At 38.3% G+C, this 16,170-nt stretch overlaps 1 protein-coding gene across 3 annotated transcripts in view; it reads left to right on the plus strand.

Moving 5' to 3' along the window:
* Positions 1-16,170, plus strand: part of CD1H11orf80 (chromosome D1 C11orf80 homolog) — a 95,624-nt gene that overhangs the window by 3,700 nt on the left and 75,754 nt on the right. For all 3 annotated transcript variants that reach the window (XM_043581739.1, XM_043581740.1, XM_043581741.1), the window contains exon 3: positions 5,526-5,579. In XM_043581739.1, the coding sequence (XP_043437674.1) occupies positions 5,526-5,579 (54 nt within the window). The remainder of the gene's footprint in view (positions 1-5,525; positions 5,580-16,170) is intronic.

A 16,170-nucleotide genomic window follows, 5' to 3' on the forward strand; every position in this document is an offset into this window, starting at 1 on the left:
CTTTTTCATGTCCAGTCTTTGATAGTTGGAAAAGGCCCCCCCCCAAAAAAAGGGAAAAGAAATCAAATGATGAATGGTGCATGCTTTGATAATCTTAACTTGCAGTTAGTTTGAAAGTAAACCTCTTCTATTAGCTTTTATTCTTTTTTTTTTTTTTTTTTTTGGCCTACAGTCCTGAGGAAAAGACGATGCATTGAGTGACACCCTGGAACAATTAATTTTCTTGAACTTTTGAAGTGATCACTTTTTTGTTTAGTTGTGTAGGTGTATATGAGAGAGAGAAGAGAGAGTGTGTGTCTGTCTGTAGGTTTATTGAAGGATACTTTGGAATGAAAGTCATCTTTAGTCCCAGTTGAGACTGAATAGTACTTTAGGTTCTACACAAGACATTTTCTCACTGAACTGAAATGCCCTGTCTTCTCTTTGAGTACCTAGCAGTAAACATCCTTGAGGAAGATATGATAGGTTGGTTTGCTGTTACTGTGCGTGAACTCCACTCTGGACAGAATTCCCATCATTTGTAAGAACGTTTTGGTTAGCTACATGGCTAGGGTGATGTTGGTCTGTGTATGGTTGTGTTAGTTCATGCATTTGGAGACAGAGGCAATCCAATAAGCTGGCCAAGGTAGCGGGGTTGATACCACTCAAAGCAGAGGACTTGAGCCACATTAGCTTTTGGAAAGAAACCTAATTCCATAGGTATTTTGAGCCTAATGGACTTCTTCAGCCCATGCGAAGTATAGGGAGCATTTATTTTCTCTTTATTGTGTTTATTATCTCTGATCTTTATGTAATGATTTTCATAAATTTTTTGGTAGAAGGAAGGGTAATATATGCTTATCGTGAAACATTCCAATATTACAGATACATATATTGTGTAAGATGAGACTTTCCAGTCATTTTGTCCCTTAAGATAATTATTAATTAACGTTCAATATGCATTCTGCTGGATTTTTCCATGTATGTGTTCATAGCCTCTCACTAGGTAGATAAAAAGTCAGATTGTGAGTGTTCTGGGATGGAGAGATAAGAGAGAGATCTCAGCATTCAGTCTTTATGTTCATTCAGGCCATTTATTTTTAATACAACTTTGGTCCTCAGCTGAAAAACCCATGCTTCTTCCTTTTCGAAGAATAACCCTTCCTCCACCCCCACCAAGGTTAGAAAGGATCAGTCCCTAGAATGCAGAGTGGAGGAGGGAATCTAAAGACCTGACTTACTCTTAAATTCATTTTTTCAATTGATTCTCCTTATGTTAGCTCCCACCCCACCCCTACTTCCAGGAGTTCCTGATTCTGCATTCCTGAATCTTCGGGGATTTTGTTGTATCACTTTGGTTGTTTCTTGGCCTTTGCCTATTCTGGCTTATAATTCAATTTCTCAGGTCTCCTAAATCCTTTCTCACTAGTCCTTCTGCTTTTCAGTTTCTAGAATTTTATTATAATCATATCTGTCTTTTCCCTGTCCTTGTGGGTTTATTCCTTTTAAAAATACTTTGTTTTCTATTGTTTCTATTGTTTCATTGCAGTTTCAGGAGGTAGTAAAAATAACAGGTATGTTCAATTTTTCATCTTTATCTGAAAGTGTGAAGTGGTGTGTTTGGTCTGAAATCTCTGATGATAAAAAACCATGTATTAGTTATCTAAGGCTGCTGTAACAAAGTAGCACAAACATAAAATAAATTTATTCCCTCCCATGTATGGAAGCCAGAAGTCCAAAATCAAGGTCAAAGTAGAATTGGTTCCTTCTGGAGACTCTGAGGGTAGAATCTATTATATGCCTCGCTCTTAGCTTCTGGTAGTTGCCAGCAAGCCCTTGGTGTTGGCTTGCAGGAGTATCATTCCAATCTCTGCCTCTACCTTCATGGGATATTCTACCCTGTGTTTATCTGTGTTTCTGTCTTCACATAGCCTTCTTCTAAGGACACCAATTGGATTTAGGTCCACCCTAACCATTATGACCTCATCTTAACTTGATTATATTTGTGAAGACCCTATTTCCACATAAAGTCGTATTCACAAATACTGGGGCTCAGTTCTTCTAAATCTCTTTTAGAGTACAAAATTGAACTCACAACACAGCAGCAAGTTTTATTACTTGAATGATCTTTCTATGAGAAACTGAGAGATCACTATATACTTTTTCCATCAGTAATTGAAGTCTTTAACATATTTATTGCAGGGTTTTTTTTTAAATCCATGCTACAAGATGTTTATATGAGTTAGGAGGAAGGAGTTACATAGTCCTCTAAATTTGTGGAATGCTGGTTAAAATCAAGTGAGTTTCAAAAAAAAAAATCAAGTGAGTTTCATTACTTTGTATTTTCTCAGAACCTTTGATATGACAGTGTAGACTGAATCTTTAAAAATGGGCTATAGGAGTACCTGGGTGGCTCAAGTTGGTTAAGTGTTCAACTTTGCCTCAGGTCATGATCTCTCAGTTCACCCACATCTGGCTCTCTGCTGTCAGTATGGACTCCACTTTGGATCCTCTGTTCCCTCTCTCTCTGCCCCTCCCCTGCTTGCATACATGCCCTCGCTCTCAAAAATAAATACATACATTTTTTAAAACGGCCTATGGTAGGGGTGTCTGGGTGGCCCAGTCGGTTAGACATCCGGCTTTTGGTTTTGGTTCTGGTCATGATCTCGTTGTTTGGGGGTTCAGCCCTGAATCAGGCTCCGTGCTGACAGCTGCTTGGGATTCTTTCTCTCTATCCCTCCCCTGCTCGCTCTCTCTCAAAATAAATAAATAAACTTAAAAAAATATTTTAAATGGGCTATAGTATGAGAATGCAAGCTGGTGTAGCCACTCTGGAGAACAGCATGGAGGTTCCTCAAAAAATTAAAAATAGAACTACCCTACAGCTCAGCAATTGCACTACTAGGTCTTTATCCAAGGGATACAGGTGTGCTGTTTCGAAGGGACACATGCACCCCAATGTTTGTAGCAGCACTATCAACAATAGCCAAAGTATGGGAAGAGCCCAATGTCCATCGATGGATGAATGGATAAAGAAGATGTGGCATATATATACAATGGAGTATTACTCAGCAATCAAAAAGAATGAAATCTTGCCATTTGCAACTACATGGATGGAACTGGAGGGTATTATGCTAAGTGAAATTAGAGAAAGACAAATATATGACTTCACTCATATGAGGACTTTAAGACACAGAACAGATGAACATAAGGGAAGGGAAACAAAAATAATATAAAAACAGGGAGAGGGACAAAGCATTAGAGACTCATAAATATGGAGAACAGAGGGTTACTGGAGGGGTTGTGGGGGGGGGGGTGGGCTAAATGGGTAAGGGGCATTAAGGAACCTACTCCTGAAATCATTGTTGCACTATATGCTAACTAATTTGGATGTAAATTTAAAAAAATTAATTTAAAAAATGGGCTATAGTATACAGCATTCTTCAAATATATTTGACCTCAACAACTTCTTTTTTTAATGTCATCTTTTGTTCTATAGAGGGAATTTTAGGAATGGTGTTGCTTAAAAATATGTGGTTTACAATTAAGTCTCTACTGTTAGCTTTGCATTTGAAGGATAAAACTTTTTTAAAATATATTTTTAATGTTTGTTTATTTTTGAAGGTGAGAGAGACAGAGTGTGAGCAGGGGAGGGACAGAGAGAGAAGGAGACACAGAATCTGATGCAGGCTCTAGGCTCTGAGCTGTCAGCACAGAGCCTGATGTGGGGCTTGAACTGCCACATGACGTGAGGCGAAGTTGGATGCTTAATGTTTAACCAGCTGAGTCCCCAGATGCCCCTAGTACTCTTTTATTTTAGTACAGAGACATTAGAAGTACAGCTAAAAGTTGGGGCAGGATGGGGTGTGGAGCAGGCAAGATAATTGCTCTCTGAGTACATTCACCAGAAGTGACCCATTTTCAACGATTGTTGATATGGTACTTGTTAAAACTAAAAATGTTTGAGGAGACAGTATGACATATGCAATTGAGAAACATCATGGACACACTGTGAGATATATAGGTTTTTTTTTTCTTATTAATGTTCAGCTCCTTGCTAATCGCTGGTGTAGGCCTGCTGACACCTGCCATCCCTCTCCCCAGTGACCAACTCTCCTTAAGCTAGAACCAGTGTATGCTTGTGAGGAATGTTAAGAAGAAAAAGAAATGATTGTCTTTTATTGAATGTTCTATGCTACTTGGGCCCAGGCCTTTTGAAATATCATTTGTCCAGAATCATTCAAAATCTGGAAATCTAAAGCACTGCTGTAATAACATTTCAATAGAACTTTTTGTGATGATGAAAATATTCTATATCTGTGCTGTTCAGTACAGTAGCCATTAGCCACACTAATAATGCTAATGACCACTTGAAATATGGCTAGTGTGACTGAGGAATCTTATTTTTAATTTAATTTAGCTAAATTTAAATTTAAGTAGCCACACGTATCTAGTGGCTACTATATTTGGATAGCACACATCTAGAGAATGGTGTTGCCTCTCACTGTAGTTATTATTCTCAACTTTTTCACCCTGCTTGAAGAATACACATTTCTTGAGGGATAGGGACATTGATTTCTATGGCAATGATTCTTAAATTCTTAACTGTGGGTCGCATCTCTCTGGTGGGGAGGGGTAATGTTCAATTTGGAAAAGTCTCTGGGTGGTTTCTTTTCTTCCCCTCTTAGGTGCCTGTTTCCTCCTTTACCCTCTTCCTCTGAAGAATTATTGCTCTAGGGGTGCCTGGCTGGCTCATTCAGTAGAGCATGTGACTCTTCATCTCAGGGCTGTGAATTTGAGCCCCACATTGGGAGTAGAGTTTACTTAAAAAAATTTTTTTTAATTATTACTCTAAATATTCTGATATTCATAGTTTAGAACTCGGTGTGGAGAATTCTTAGGTAATAGTCTAATATTTTCTACTAAAGGGGTGCCTAGGTGGCTCAGTTGGGTAAGTGTCTTAACTTTGGCTTGGGTCATGATCTCACCATTCATGGGTTCCATCCCCACTTCAGGCTCTGTGCTGACAGCTCAGAGCCTGGAGCCTGCTTTGAATTCTGTGTCTCCCTCTCCCTGCCCCTGCCCTGCTCATGCTTTGTCTCTCTCTCAAAAATAAATAAACATTAAATTTTTAAAAAATATTTTCTACTAAAGAGTAAATTGTTTCAAAGAAAGGCCAGCTTTTTAAATTGAATCTTACACTGGAATATGGGTTATTGGCATGATATATTCTGGTTAGTAGTTACAGTGTGCAGTCTTCCTATAATCCTTTTCTCTCAGGAATAGTAATAGCTAAAGAAGCAGCCTTGGTGTTGGATATGGGTGAAAAGGCTTGCCATTTGGTTTTCATTTCTGCCCCCAGAGAGTTGTTGTAGCCTCATAATGTTTCTTTGGTGTCTCCATTTTTAGTAAACTCATTACATAGTGGTCACCTTTTTAACGTATTGTATCTATAAGCATTGTTTTTAGGCTTCCATAAGATTCTTTAGATAAAATCTGTTTAATTGTTTTATTTGTGATATTTCTTTGTATTCTGTTTCTTACAGTTGCTTCTGCAGGAAGCACTTATGGTGGTTTGGTTCTCAAGAAGTTCATAAAAGGTAAAGAATTACTCTGCTTTCAAGAGATAAAGTCTCTTCCTGGCAGTGAATTTGTTATTTTCTGAAAGAGACAAACTGAAAGATAGGGTTGCTAGATTTAGCAAATAAACGTACAGGATGCCCACTTAAATTTGAATTTCAGATAAACAATGAGTAATTTTGTAGTGTATGTTCCATCCAGTATTTTATCCTGTATTTTATCTGGCAATCCTACTGAAAGATGATCTATAAAATTGTATACATACAGCGATGAACAAGACACCTAGGTCACTATAGCTTCTCTGAATACTCTCTATAGTGGCGCCTGGGTGGCTCAGTTGGTTAAGCATCTGACTTCGGCTCAGGTCATGATCTCGCAGTTTGTGAGTTCAAGCCCCACATCGGGCTCTGTGCTGACAGCTCAGAGCCTGGAGCCTGCTTCAGAGTCTGTGTCTTCCCCTCTCTCTGCCCCTCCCATGCTCATGCTCTGTCTCTGTCTCTCTCAATAATGAATAAATGTTAAAAAAAAATTGAATACTCTCTATAGAAACTCAGGCAAAATGATCCCAGATAGAAACTGAAATTTTCGGTAAAGTATTTGTGCAAAGAGGTAACGTGTGAAGAATGCTTTATTGCAAATTATTTTGGCTAGCGTTAATACTATTCCCCACATGCCAAAGTTGGTATGGTTTAAGAGCTTTTGGTGACCTTGGCTTTAGTTCTTCTTTCCTTTGAGCTGAGAATAATCTAAAGCTGAAGGATATACATTTATTTTAAGGAGACCAAAATGATCTGAGAACTTCTGTGCTTTCATATTTATCATCTGTGCTTGTCTAGTTTGTAAATTATCCAATGGGCCTATCTTTTCCTAATGAGTGGTTAGTTTACAAATTTTACAAAGTAATGTTTTTAAGTTTATTTTTATTTATTTTTGAGAGAGAGAGAGAGTGCGTGGTGCGCACACACAAGTGGGGGGATGGGCAGGGGACGGAGGCAGAGAGAGAATCCTAAGCACTGACAGCATGGAGCCCTACGTGAGTCTGAACTCACAAACCCTGAGATCATGACCTGAGCTGAAATCAAGAGTCAGAAGCTTAACCAATTGAGCCACCCAGACACCTCTACAAAGTAATTTTTTAAAAGAAACCATCTCTAACTAAATTTGGAATGTAAGTAGCTTGTGGTGGTTTAAAAAAACAACAACTTAACATTTGTCATTATTTTAAGAAAATGTTCTATGTGTTAAATATGGAAACAATAAAGCTACATTAGAGCAGTGTAATTTTATAAATGTTTATGAAATGTATTGCCATTGTACTTTTATTTTTATATTTATTTTATCATTGTACTTTTATTTTTTTTAATTTTTTAAATATTTGATTTATTGTTGAGACAGAGCAGAGCACAAGCGGGGGAGGGGAAGAGAGAGAGGGAGACACAGAATCTGAAGCAGGCTCCAGGCTCTGAGCTGTCAGTACAGAGCCTGATGCAAGGTTTGAACCCATGAACCATGAGATCATGACCTGAGCCGAAGTTGGACATTTAACCAACTGAGCCACTTAGGCACCCTACCATTGGACTTTTAAAAACTAATGTTTCTTAGTGCTTTAAAATTTTTTTAATGTTTTATTTATTTTTGAGAGAGAGAGAGTGAGCAGGGTAGGCACCGAGAGAGGGGGAACAGAGGATCTGAAGCAGGCTCTGTGCTGACAGTAGTGAGCCCGATGTGGGGCTTGAACTCATGAACTGTGAGATCACGACCTGAGCCGAAGTCGGATGTTCAACTGACTGAGCCACCCAGGCGCCCCTGAAATTTTTTAATGTTTATTTTTGAGAGAGAGAGGCAGAGTGCGAGTGGGGGAGGGGCAGAGAGAGAGGGAAACATAATCTGAAGCAGGCTCCAGGCTCTGAGCTGTCAGCACAGAGCCTGACATGGGGCTTGAACTCACGAACCATGAGATCACGATCTGAGCCAAAGTCGGATGCTTAACTGATTGAGCCACCCAGGTGCTTCTCTTAGTGCTTTTTAAAATGAAATCAATTAAAAATTTTAATTTAGAACCAAATTGCCAGTAACTCAATTACTGGATAAACCAAAGTACCTTCCATTATCTTGGTCATATCAAAGAAAAAGAAGAAATTATTTTTATAACTCACATGATGAATGACTTTAAGGACATAAACAATATAGGAAATAATTTTCCCTTTTGGAACTTCTTTTTTGAGTTAATTTTTATTTTTTTATTGTTATTTTTAAAGTTTTTATTTGAGTTCCGGTTAACATACAGTGTAAATTAATTTCAGGTGTACAATTTAGTGATTCAGCACTTAGGTCCAACACCGGGTGAGTGTTCATCACAAGTGCACTCCTTAATCCCCATTACCTATTTGAGCCATTCCCCCCACCCACCTCCCTTCTGGTAACCATCCGTTCTCTTCTTGTTCTCTTCATTTTATTTCTTGGGTTACCTTTCTCTTTTTCCCCCCTATGCTCATTTGTTTTGTTTCTTAAATACCACATCTGAGTGAAATCATATGATATTTGTTTTTCTCTGGCTGAGTTATTTTGCTTAGCACAATACTCTCTAGCTCTATCCACATCATTGCAAATGGCAAGATTTCATTCTTTTTTATGGCTGAGTGATATTCCATTGTGTGTGTGTGTGTGTGTGTGTGTGTGTGTACACACACACACACACACACACACATATACCACATCCTTTTTATCCATTCATCAGGGACTTTGATAGACATTTGGGCTGTTTCCATAATTTGGGTACTGTAGATAATGCTGCTATAAACACTGGGGTGTGTGTATCCCTTTGAATTAGTATTTTTATATCCTTTGGGTAAAACCTAGTAGTGTGATTGCTGGATTGTAGGATAGTTCTATTTTTAAGCTTTTGAGGAAACTCCATACTGTTTTGCAGAGTGACTGCACCAGTTTGCTGAAGGAGTTTTTAGTTTAAGCATGGGAATTTAAAAGTGCTTGCTTAGTAAATTAAGGGTCATTAAGTGTATCTCCCTTTGCCTTTGAAATTGCCTTGGCCCTCTGAATCTACCTTCCAGGAGTCTATATCCTGGATTCTTTTTTTATTTTTTTTAATGTTTCTTTATTTGTTTTGAGAGAGAGCACAAGCAGGGGAAGGGGCAGAGAGCGAGAATCCCAAGTAGGCTCCATGTTGTCAATGCGGAGCCTGATGTGAGGCTTTATCTCACAAACTGTGAGAGCACTACCTGAGCTGAAATTAAGAGTCAGACACTTAACTAACTGAGCCACCCAGGTGCTCTTGTAGCCTGGATTCTTAATGGACCCCTGCTTTTTGCTCTGTGATCCTAATCTTCCTTAGATTCTTCTTAGTGTGCACACATTTGAAAGCAGTAATTGTGGAAGAAAAGTAATGGCTCCATAGCAGATATTCTGTGGGAGCTTGGGTAGAAAGTTCTTACTGTGGTAATCATTGTAAATGATGATTTACTGAGCATTAGCTCTACATTGAGCCTTGTGCTTGACACAGAGGGGTTACAGAGGTGATCAAGACAGATTTGGATTCTTCCCTTACACCCATACTTAGGTTATCTTAATCACTTAATTCTATTGCTTCCTAAAACCTTTGGTCTGGAAGAAAGGGAGAATCAGCATATTGTGCTGGATGGGGAGTTTGCTCTGATTCTGACTTTTGGGAAACCTGAGTCCAGCTTTAAGAATCATGAATTGACTGCCTGAAAACCATCTAGTCTATTTCTCAATCTTTAGTCTTCTTTTTTTGGGTTCTGCCCTTAGGATGAAGCAAAGAATGGAAAGATCATTTGTAATGCCACTGCTCTAGGTAATATATGTGAAAGTGCTTTGAAAGAAGTGAAAGTGTATGTAAATAACAGGGAGTATGTTATTATTAGCACTAGGGAGGAGATAGGAGTATTTCTTGTGACATAAACTGATACTTAGCATGCCTTTTTTTTTTTTAACATTTATTTATTTTTTGAGAGACAGAGTATGAGCAGGGGAGGGGCAGAGAGAGAGGGAGAAACAGAATTCGAAACAGGCTGCAGGCTCTGAGCTGTCAGCACAGAGCCCGATGTGGGGCTCGAACTCACAAACCGCGAGATCATGACCTGCACTGGAGTCAAACGCTTAACCAACTGAGCCACCCAGACACCCCTAGCATGCCTTTTTTTTTTTTTTAATTTTTTTTTTTTCAACGTTTTTTTATTTTTTTATTTTTGGGACAGAGAGAGACAGAGCATGAACGGGGGAGGGGCAGAGAGAGAGGGAGACACAGAATCGGAAATAGGCTCCAGGCTCTGAGCCATCAGCCCAGAGCCCGACGCGGGGCTCGAACTCACGGACCGCGAGATCGTGACCTGGCTGAAGTCGGACGCTTAACCGACTGCGCCACCCAGGCGCCCCCTAGCATGCCTTTTTAATGAGTGGTCAGATCGTATATAATACTACTACTTCAATTAATATTTGTGGAAGTGCTTTGAAAAAAGTGAAAAACCATGCAGGTACAAGGGAATGGTTTTATTATCACTGTTAATACCCGGAGAGAAGGTATTGAGTTGAATTTAGTTTATGGAATAACCACCTGTTTATTATGCTAATACAAACTTCAGACAGTGTCATGGTAACTTGGTTTTAATTTAATTATTTTAAAAGCTCACAGCAATTTTATGCATATTTAATCTGTTTTTATATCCTTGTGATAAAGTGGAAGCGGCTGACTTTTAGTACAAAGAGGAAGTATTGCATATCAAGTACATAATAAAAATTGAGTCATTTGTTCATAGTCAATCACATTTAGTAGCTAACTTTAGCTTGTCTTCTCTCCAGGTTCATGATACTAACCTCCACTCAGTAATACTATTTGTTTGTACTAATTAGTAACAAGAATGACTCATTAAAGCTCACAAAGGAAATTGTCCAAGCTTAAGATTTAAATCCCTTAGCTCCCTGGTTTTTGCACCATTAATTATGCCTTTATTACTATTGTTATTTATTTAGCATTCCTGTAATGTTATCAACAAACTGCTTTAAATTGGTCCATTCACAAATCTTTACACTGTTTAGTTAGCCTCATTAGGCAGTCTTCGGTGGCTGATTCATTAACCATGAGATTTTCAGATGCTAAAAAATTACTTACCTATACAAAATTGATAGTATGCCTCTGAATTCATTTTCAACTATGTTCTCTTCAGTGCTTGGTTGGTGGCTCTCAGTGAGTAGAATAAGATCTGATCTCTTTTTAGGGGAACTGTACTGTTGTAGAGCCATCCAGCTTCAATTTTCTTTACTCTTCAGTCTATTCTATTAGTATTGTATCAAGGTACTTTTTCTCTGAATCTGGTATACTTCAGATCAATTCATATATAAACAGGCTCTAATTTCTGGGTGTTTTGTTTATGCTGGATTAATAAATAGTGACCAAGATAATCTCCCCATTCTACTTCCTCTCTAATGGATTATATTCTCTTTTTTGCTCACTTTCTTCTCTGGTTCCTAACTATTCATATTTTTATTCAGCACACCTTTAATTGAATATCTGCTTTGCCACAGGAAGTCATTGGGAAAGGTAGCTCTGAAAATGTAACGTGATAAGTATACGTAATGGAAGTATGTATATTCATGGTGCTTCTTTGGTAACCCAGAGGATATTCCTTGAAGTTCAGCCACCAATATGCCTTTCTTCCCTTCATTATTCTGTATTATTATTCTGTATTTACTTCAGGTATGTTTTCTACTCTTAAAGTTTTAATATCATTTCTATGCTGATGAGACTTTTTTTCCTATCATTAACATGTTTCCAGCTTTGATTGTCAATTAGTCTATTCCATTTGAAGGTTCCTTTTGAAATATATGTGCAACACATGGTAAAATGGGTTTCATTTTCTTGAAACTAACTTGCTCTGTAATGTCTTCATTTCTTTCAATGATACTAACATTCATAACTTTCCAGGCTTAAACATTTTGGCTTTTTTTTTTTTTTGGCATCCTCTTTTTTCTTTTCTCCATTATCTAATCTAATTGAATTTTTTGTTAGTTCTTTTATTCAATTATATATGAATATAAACATATGTCCTTCCCAGTTGCTTATTAGGAAGAACATAAAGATAGGGAAAGACACCTCAGACCAGATGTGAGGTCCTCTGTCAATTAGAATAACTTCTGTACTTTGAGGGATGATGACCATTAAGACAGATAAATTCTGGGGTCCCTGGATGGCTCAGTTGGTTAACCATTCGACTAATGGTTTCAGCTCAGGTCATGATCTCATGGTTTGTAAGTTTAAGCCCTGCATTGGGTTGGCACTGACACGGAGCCTGCGTGGGATTCTCTCTCCCTCTCCCTCCCCCTCCCTCTCCCTGTCTCTTTCCCTCTCTCTCTGCCCTTCTGTTCATGCACATGTGCACTCTCTCTCTCTCCCTCTCAAAATAAATAAACATTAAAAAAAGGTAAATTCTTATGTGTTAAAAGTTCTCATTACTTTGTATTAATATATATACTATTATTTTGCATATATGCTTGTATGCATATATCCATAATATGCATATCCATTTATATAGGAATCCATTTATATATCCATTTATGTATATACTTATCCATGTATATAGAACTACTTATAAGTATCTATTTGGTGAAATGTGATGTTTTAGTTTGTCCTTCTTGCCCAGATCTAGAAGCTACTTCCTATCATGTCCTTACTCTAGTGAAGAAAAGAAAAAAAAAGAAAGTGTAGAAGAGAGTGATAAGATGGGGAATATGCAAAAGGCCATATTTAAAGGTCCCTATTTGCTGTTTCTTATTTCTTCCATTCATGTTATTTTTATTTTTTAAATCTTTTTAATTACTTCCTCCTCATTCCCATGTTTATTGACATAATTTAACTCTTTAGTAAAATACAGTTTGGCCAGTCATGTTCAAGTGTTTTTCCCAAGTCAGAAAATTTACAACCTTCCCCCCCCCCCCCCCCTCAAAAGACTAGAGAAGAATACCAGCCCCCAGGGGCACCTGGGTGGCTCAGTAAGTTTAGCATCCATCTTTGGCTCAGGTCATGATCTCACAATTTGTGGGTCTCTCTCTCTCTCTCTCTCTCTCTCTCTCTCTCTCTCTCTCAAAAATAAACATTAAGAAAAAAAAAAAAAAAGAATACCAGCCCTTAAAAGTGGGGAAGACAGCTGTGCTGTTGATGTATGGTTATATGATTATGCCTCGTCTGTACTCCACCCTTTTGCTATCAGGGAGACTTTACAAAAAAGTTTAGTTTAATTTTGTCTTCTTTGTTAATTTGTTCTGAAAGGAAGTGAGAAGTCATGCTATTTGTACATTAGAGAAATTAATGGGTCCAGGATTGCTCATCATTTAATGAGAAATTCACAATGGTGAACTCTTGGATGTCTGACTTATTATGTATTTTTAAATCTGAGATTCTCATTCAAAGAAAAAATCTATTAATATTTTAGATCTTACAAGATCAGCAACCCTAAGGCTCAGTACTCATCTGACACTTTTTCCTCCAGGAGCTCCTTTTGTAGACATGATCTCATTCATTCTCCAGAGATAGGTCAGACTTATATGTTATCATCATTTCTCTTTTGGAGATGGGGAAACTGAGCTTTACCTCAGCTTAAATTTAGAAGTAAAGGAAGAGTTTGTGGACTCATTGGTCACTGGTTACCCAGTGAGTCCACATTTAATCCTCAGACTTTTGATATGTCCTAAACAGTCTCTTGCTGCCAAATTTGCATAACATGTGGCAAGATTTTATAAAGAGAAGATTGATTGAACATAAAAAAGTTAAATGAATTTGTTGGGATGCCTGGCTGGCTCAGTCAGTGGAGCATGTGACTCTTGATCTTGGGGTTGTGAGTTTGAGCCCCATGTTGGGTTTAGAGATTACTTAAAAAAATAAAATAAAGTCTTTAAAAAATAGATGAATTTCATCTTCTTTTGCTTTCTTAATATTTCTTTACTCTTTTCTCTGTTAAATATATTTAATTGTACTTTACTATTGAGAATATATTTAAGATTTGATGTGCAGGGAAAGGAGATGGAAAGGACATGAACCTTGACACGTTTCTCTTTCTTTTGAGCTTTGGTAGGTAGAGCAGGAAGAGAAGGACAGCTCTTACCATTAGAGATCCTGGGAGTTGACTCATACTCCAGCTGAGTGGCTTTTATTCAGTAGTCAGCGGGAGCTAGCCTGCCTTGTACCAGTTTTGGCTTAAAATCCTTGAACTATTGTTACCCCTTGTTGAGTAATCAGCTGGGCACTTACTATTCCAACTCTGGCCTCTTGGGTTACCATATCCCTTCCGTTTCCGTAGCAGACATTGTTAGCTGCCTGTGGTAGTGAATTTGGTTGGTATGGGAAGAGAGGACATTTTGAATATTCTTTACTGAGTAGACTTTTATGGTTACTCTTTTAGCATATTTTAATTTTTTTTTCAACGTTTATTTATTTTTGGGACAGAGAGAGACAGAGCATGAACGGGGGAGGGGCAGAGAGAGAGGGAGACACAGAATCGGAAACAGGCTCCAGGCTCCGAGCCATCAGCCCAGAGCCTGACGCGGGGCTCGAACTCACGGACCGCAAGATCGTGACCTGGCTGAAGTCGGACTCTTAACCGACTGCACCACCCAGGCGCCCCTCTTTTAGCATATTTTAAAAAGTCATATGACACTGTATGCAAGAGTTAAACTCAAAATGGATCAAAGACCTAGGTCTAAGAGGTAAAACTATAAAATTCTTAGAAGAAAACATACGTGTAATTCTTCATAGATATGACATTTAAAGCACAAGCAGTCAAAGGAAAGATAGATAAATTGGACTTGATCAATATGAAAAACTTTTGTGTTTCAAAGACCACTATCAACAAAAGACAGCATGACATGATGGAGGTGTTAGTTCAGGCCAAGATGGTAATCATTTTGCAACATAGAAGTAGCAGATTTACAGGTTGTACATCTTAACTTTACACAATGTTATAGATCGATTGTACCTCATTAAAACTGGAAAAAAAACTAAAAGAGAGTGAAGACAACCTACAGAATGGGAGAAAATATTTGCAAATTATGTATCTGATAGGCATGTAATATCCAAAGAACAAAAATAGCTTTTACAACTCAGCAATAAAAACCTAATTTTTAAGTGGGCAAAGGATATTAATAGACATTTGTTATGAATTGAATGTGTCCTCCTAGAATTCCTGTGTTGAAGCCCTAATCCCCAATGCAAGGGTATTTGGAGATGAGGCCTTTGGGAAGTAATTAGGGTTAGATTAGGTTATGAAGGTGGGACCTTTATGATGGAATTAGCAGCTTTATAGGAAGAAGAAGAAAGAGAAATCTCTCCAAGTACACCCACCCAGGAAAAGCCATGTGAGGACAGTGAAAAGACAGCTGTCTGCAAGCCATGAAGAGAGCTGAATTGGTGGTACCTTGATATTGGGCTTCTCAGCCTTCAGATCTATATGCAGTAAATTTCTGTTAAGCCATCCAGTCTATGGTATTTTGTTATGGCAGCCAAAATAGATGAAGACAACATATATTCATATAAGCAGCTAATAAGCCCCATGAAAAGATGCTCAACATTGTAATTATTAGGGAAATGCAAATGAAAACCGTAATGAGATACCATTTTATACCTCCTTGTATGACTGTAAATAAAAAAAAAAAAAGCAGAGGGGCACCTGGGTGGCTCAGTCAGTTAAGTGTCTGACTCTCAATTTTGTCTTAGGTCATGATCTCACAGTTCATGAGTTTGAGCCCCACATCGGGTTTTCTGCTGTCAGCACAGAGCCTGCTTCAGATCCTCTGTCCCCATCCCCCACCTGCCCTGCTTGCTCTCTCTCTTTCAAAAATAAACATTGGGGTGCCTGGGTAGCTCAGTCAGCTAAGCATCCAATATCAGCTCAGGTCACCATCTCACGGTTCGTGAGTTTGAGCCCTGCCATCAGGTTCTATGCCGGCAGCTCAGAGCCTGGAACCTGCTTTAGATTCTGTGTCTTCCCTTCTCTCTGCCCCCGCCCCACTCGTGCTCTCTCTCTCAAAAATAAACATTAAAAAAAATAACAAGTGTTGACAAGGATATAGAGAAATTGGGACCCTCATATTTTGCTAGTGGGAATGATCAGGCTTATTTCTGCCTCTCTAAACCTTTTATCTCAAACTATTCTTTCCTCAGTTCACTTGCGCTTCAGCCACATTGGCCTCATGCTGTTCCTTGACACATACCAAACTCTTTCTCATCTCTGATCCGTTGTATTTGTTCCCTTTACCTGTAATATTCTTCCTCTAGTTTTTCATGTGACTTGTTGGTTCACTTCCATTTCTATTTCTCAACTCAAATGTCACCTCCTCAGAGAAGCCTTCCCTGACTACCCTATTTAAAGTAGTTTATCTTCCTACTCTGCTTATTTCTTTCACTACACCTATTTTGTTCTTTAGGAATCTTGTGGGGTTTGTTGTTTTGGTATATTTGTATGTATGTATGTTTCTCAATTAGAATGTGACTTCCATGAGGAGTATAGTCTGCCTTAATCCTATGTTTCCAGAATCCATTACAACATCTGCACATATAGCAGGTGTTGAATAAATACTGGTTGAATAACT

The sequence above is a fragment of the Prionailurus bengalensis genome, chromosome D1 (assembly GCF_016509475.1).
Source record: "Prionailurus bengalensis isolate Pbe53 chromosome D1, Fcat_Pben_1.1_paternal_pri, whole genome shotgun sequence".
Lineage (NCBI taxonomy): Eukaryota > Metazoa > Chordata > Mammalia > Carnivora > Felidae > Prionailurus > Prionailurus bengalensis.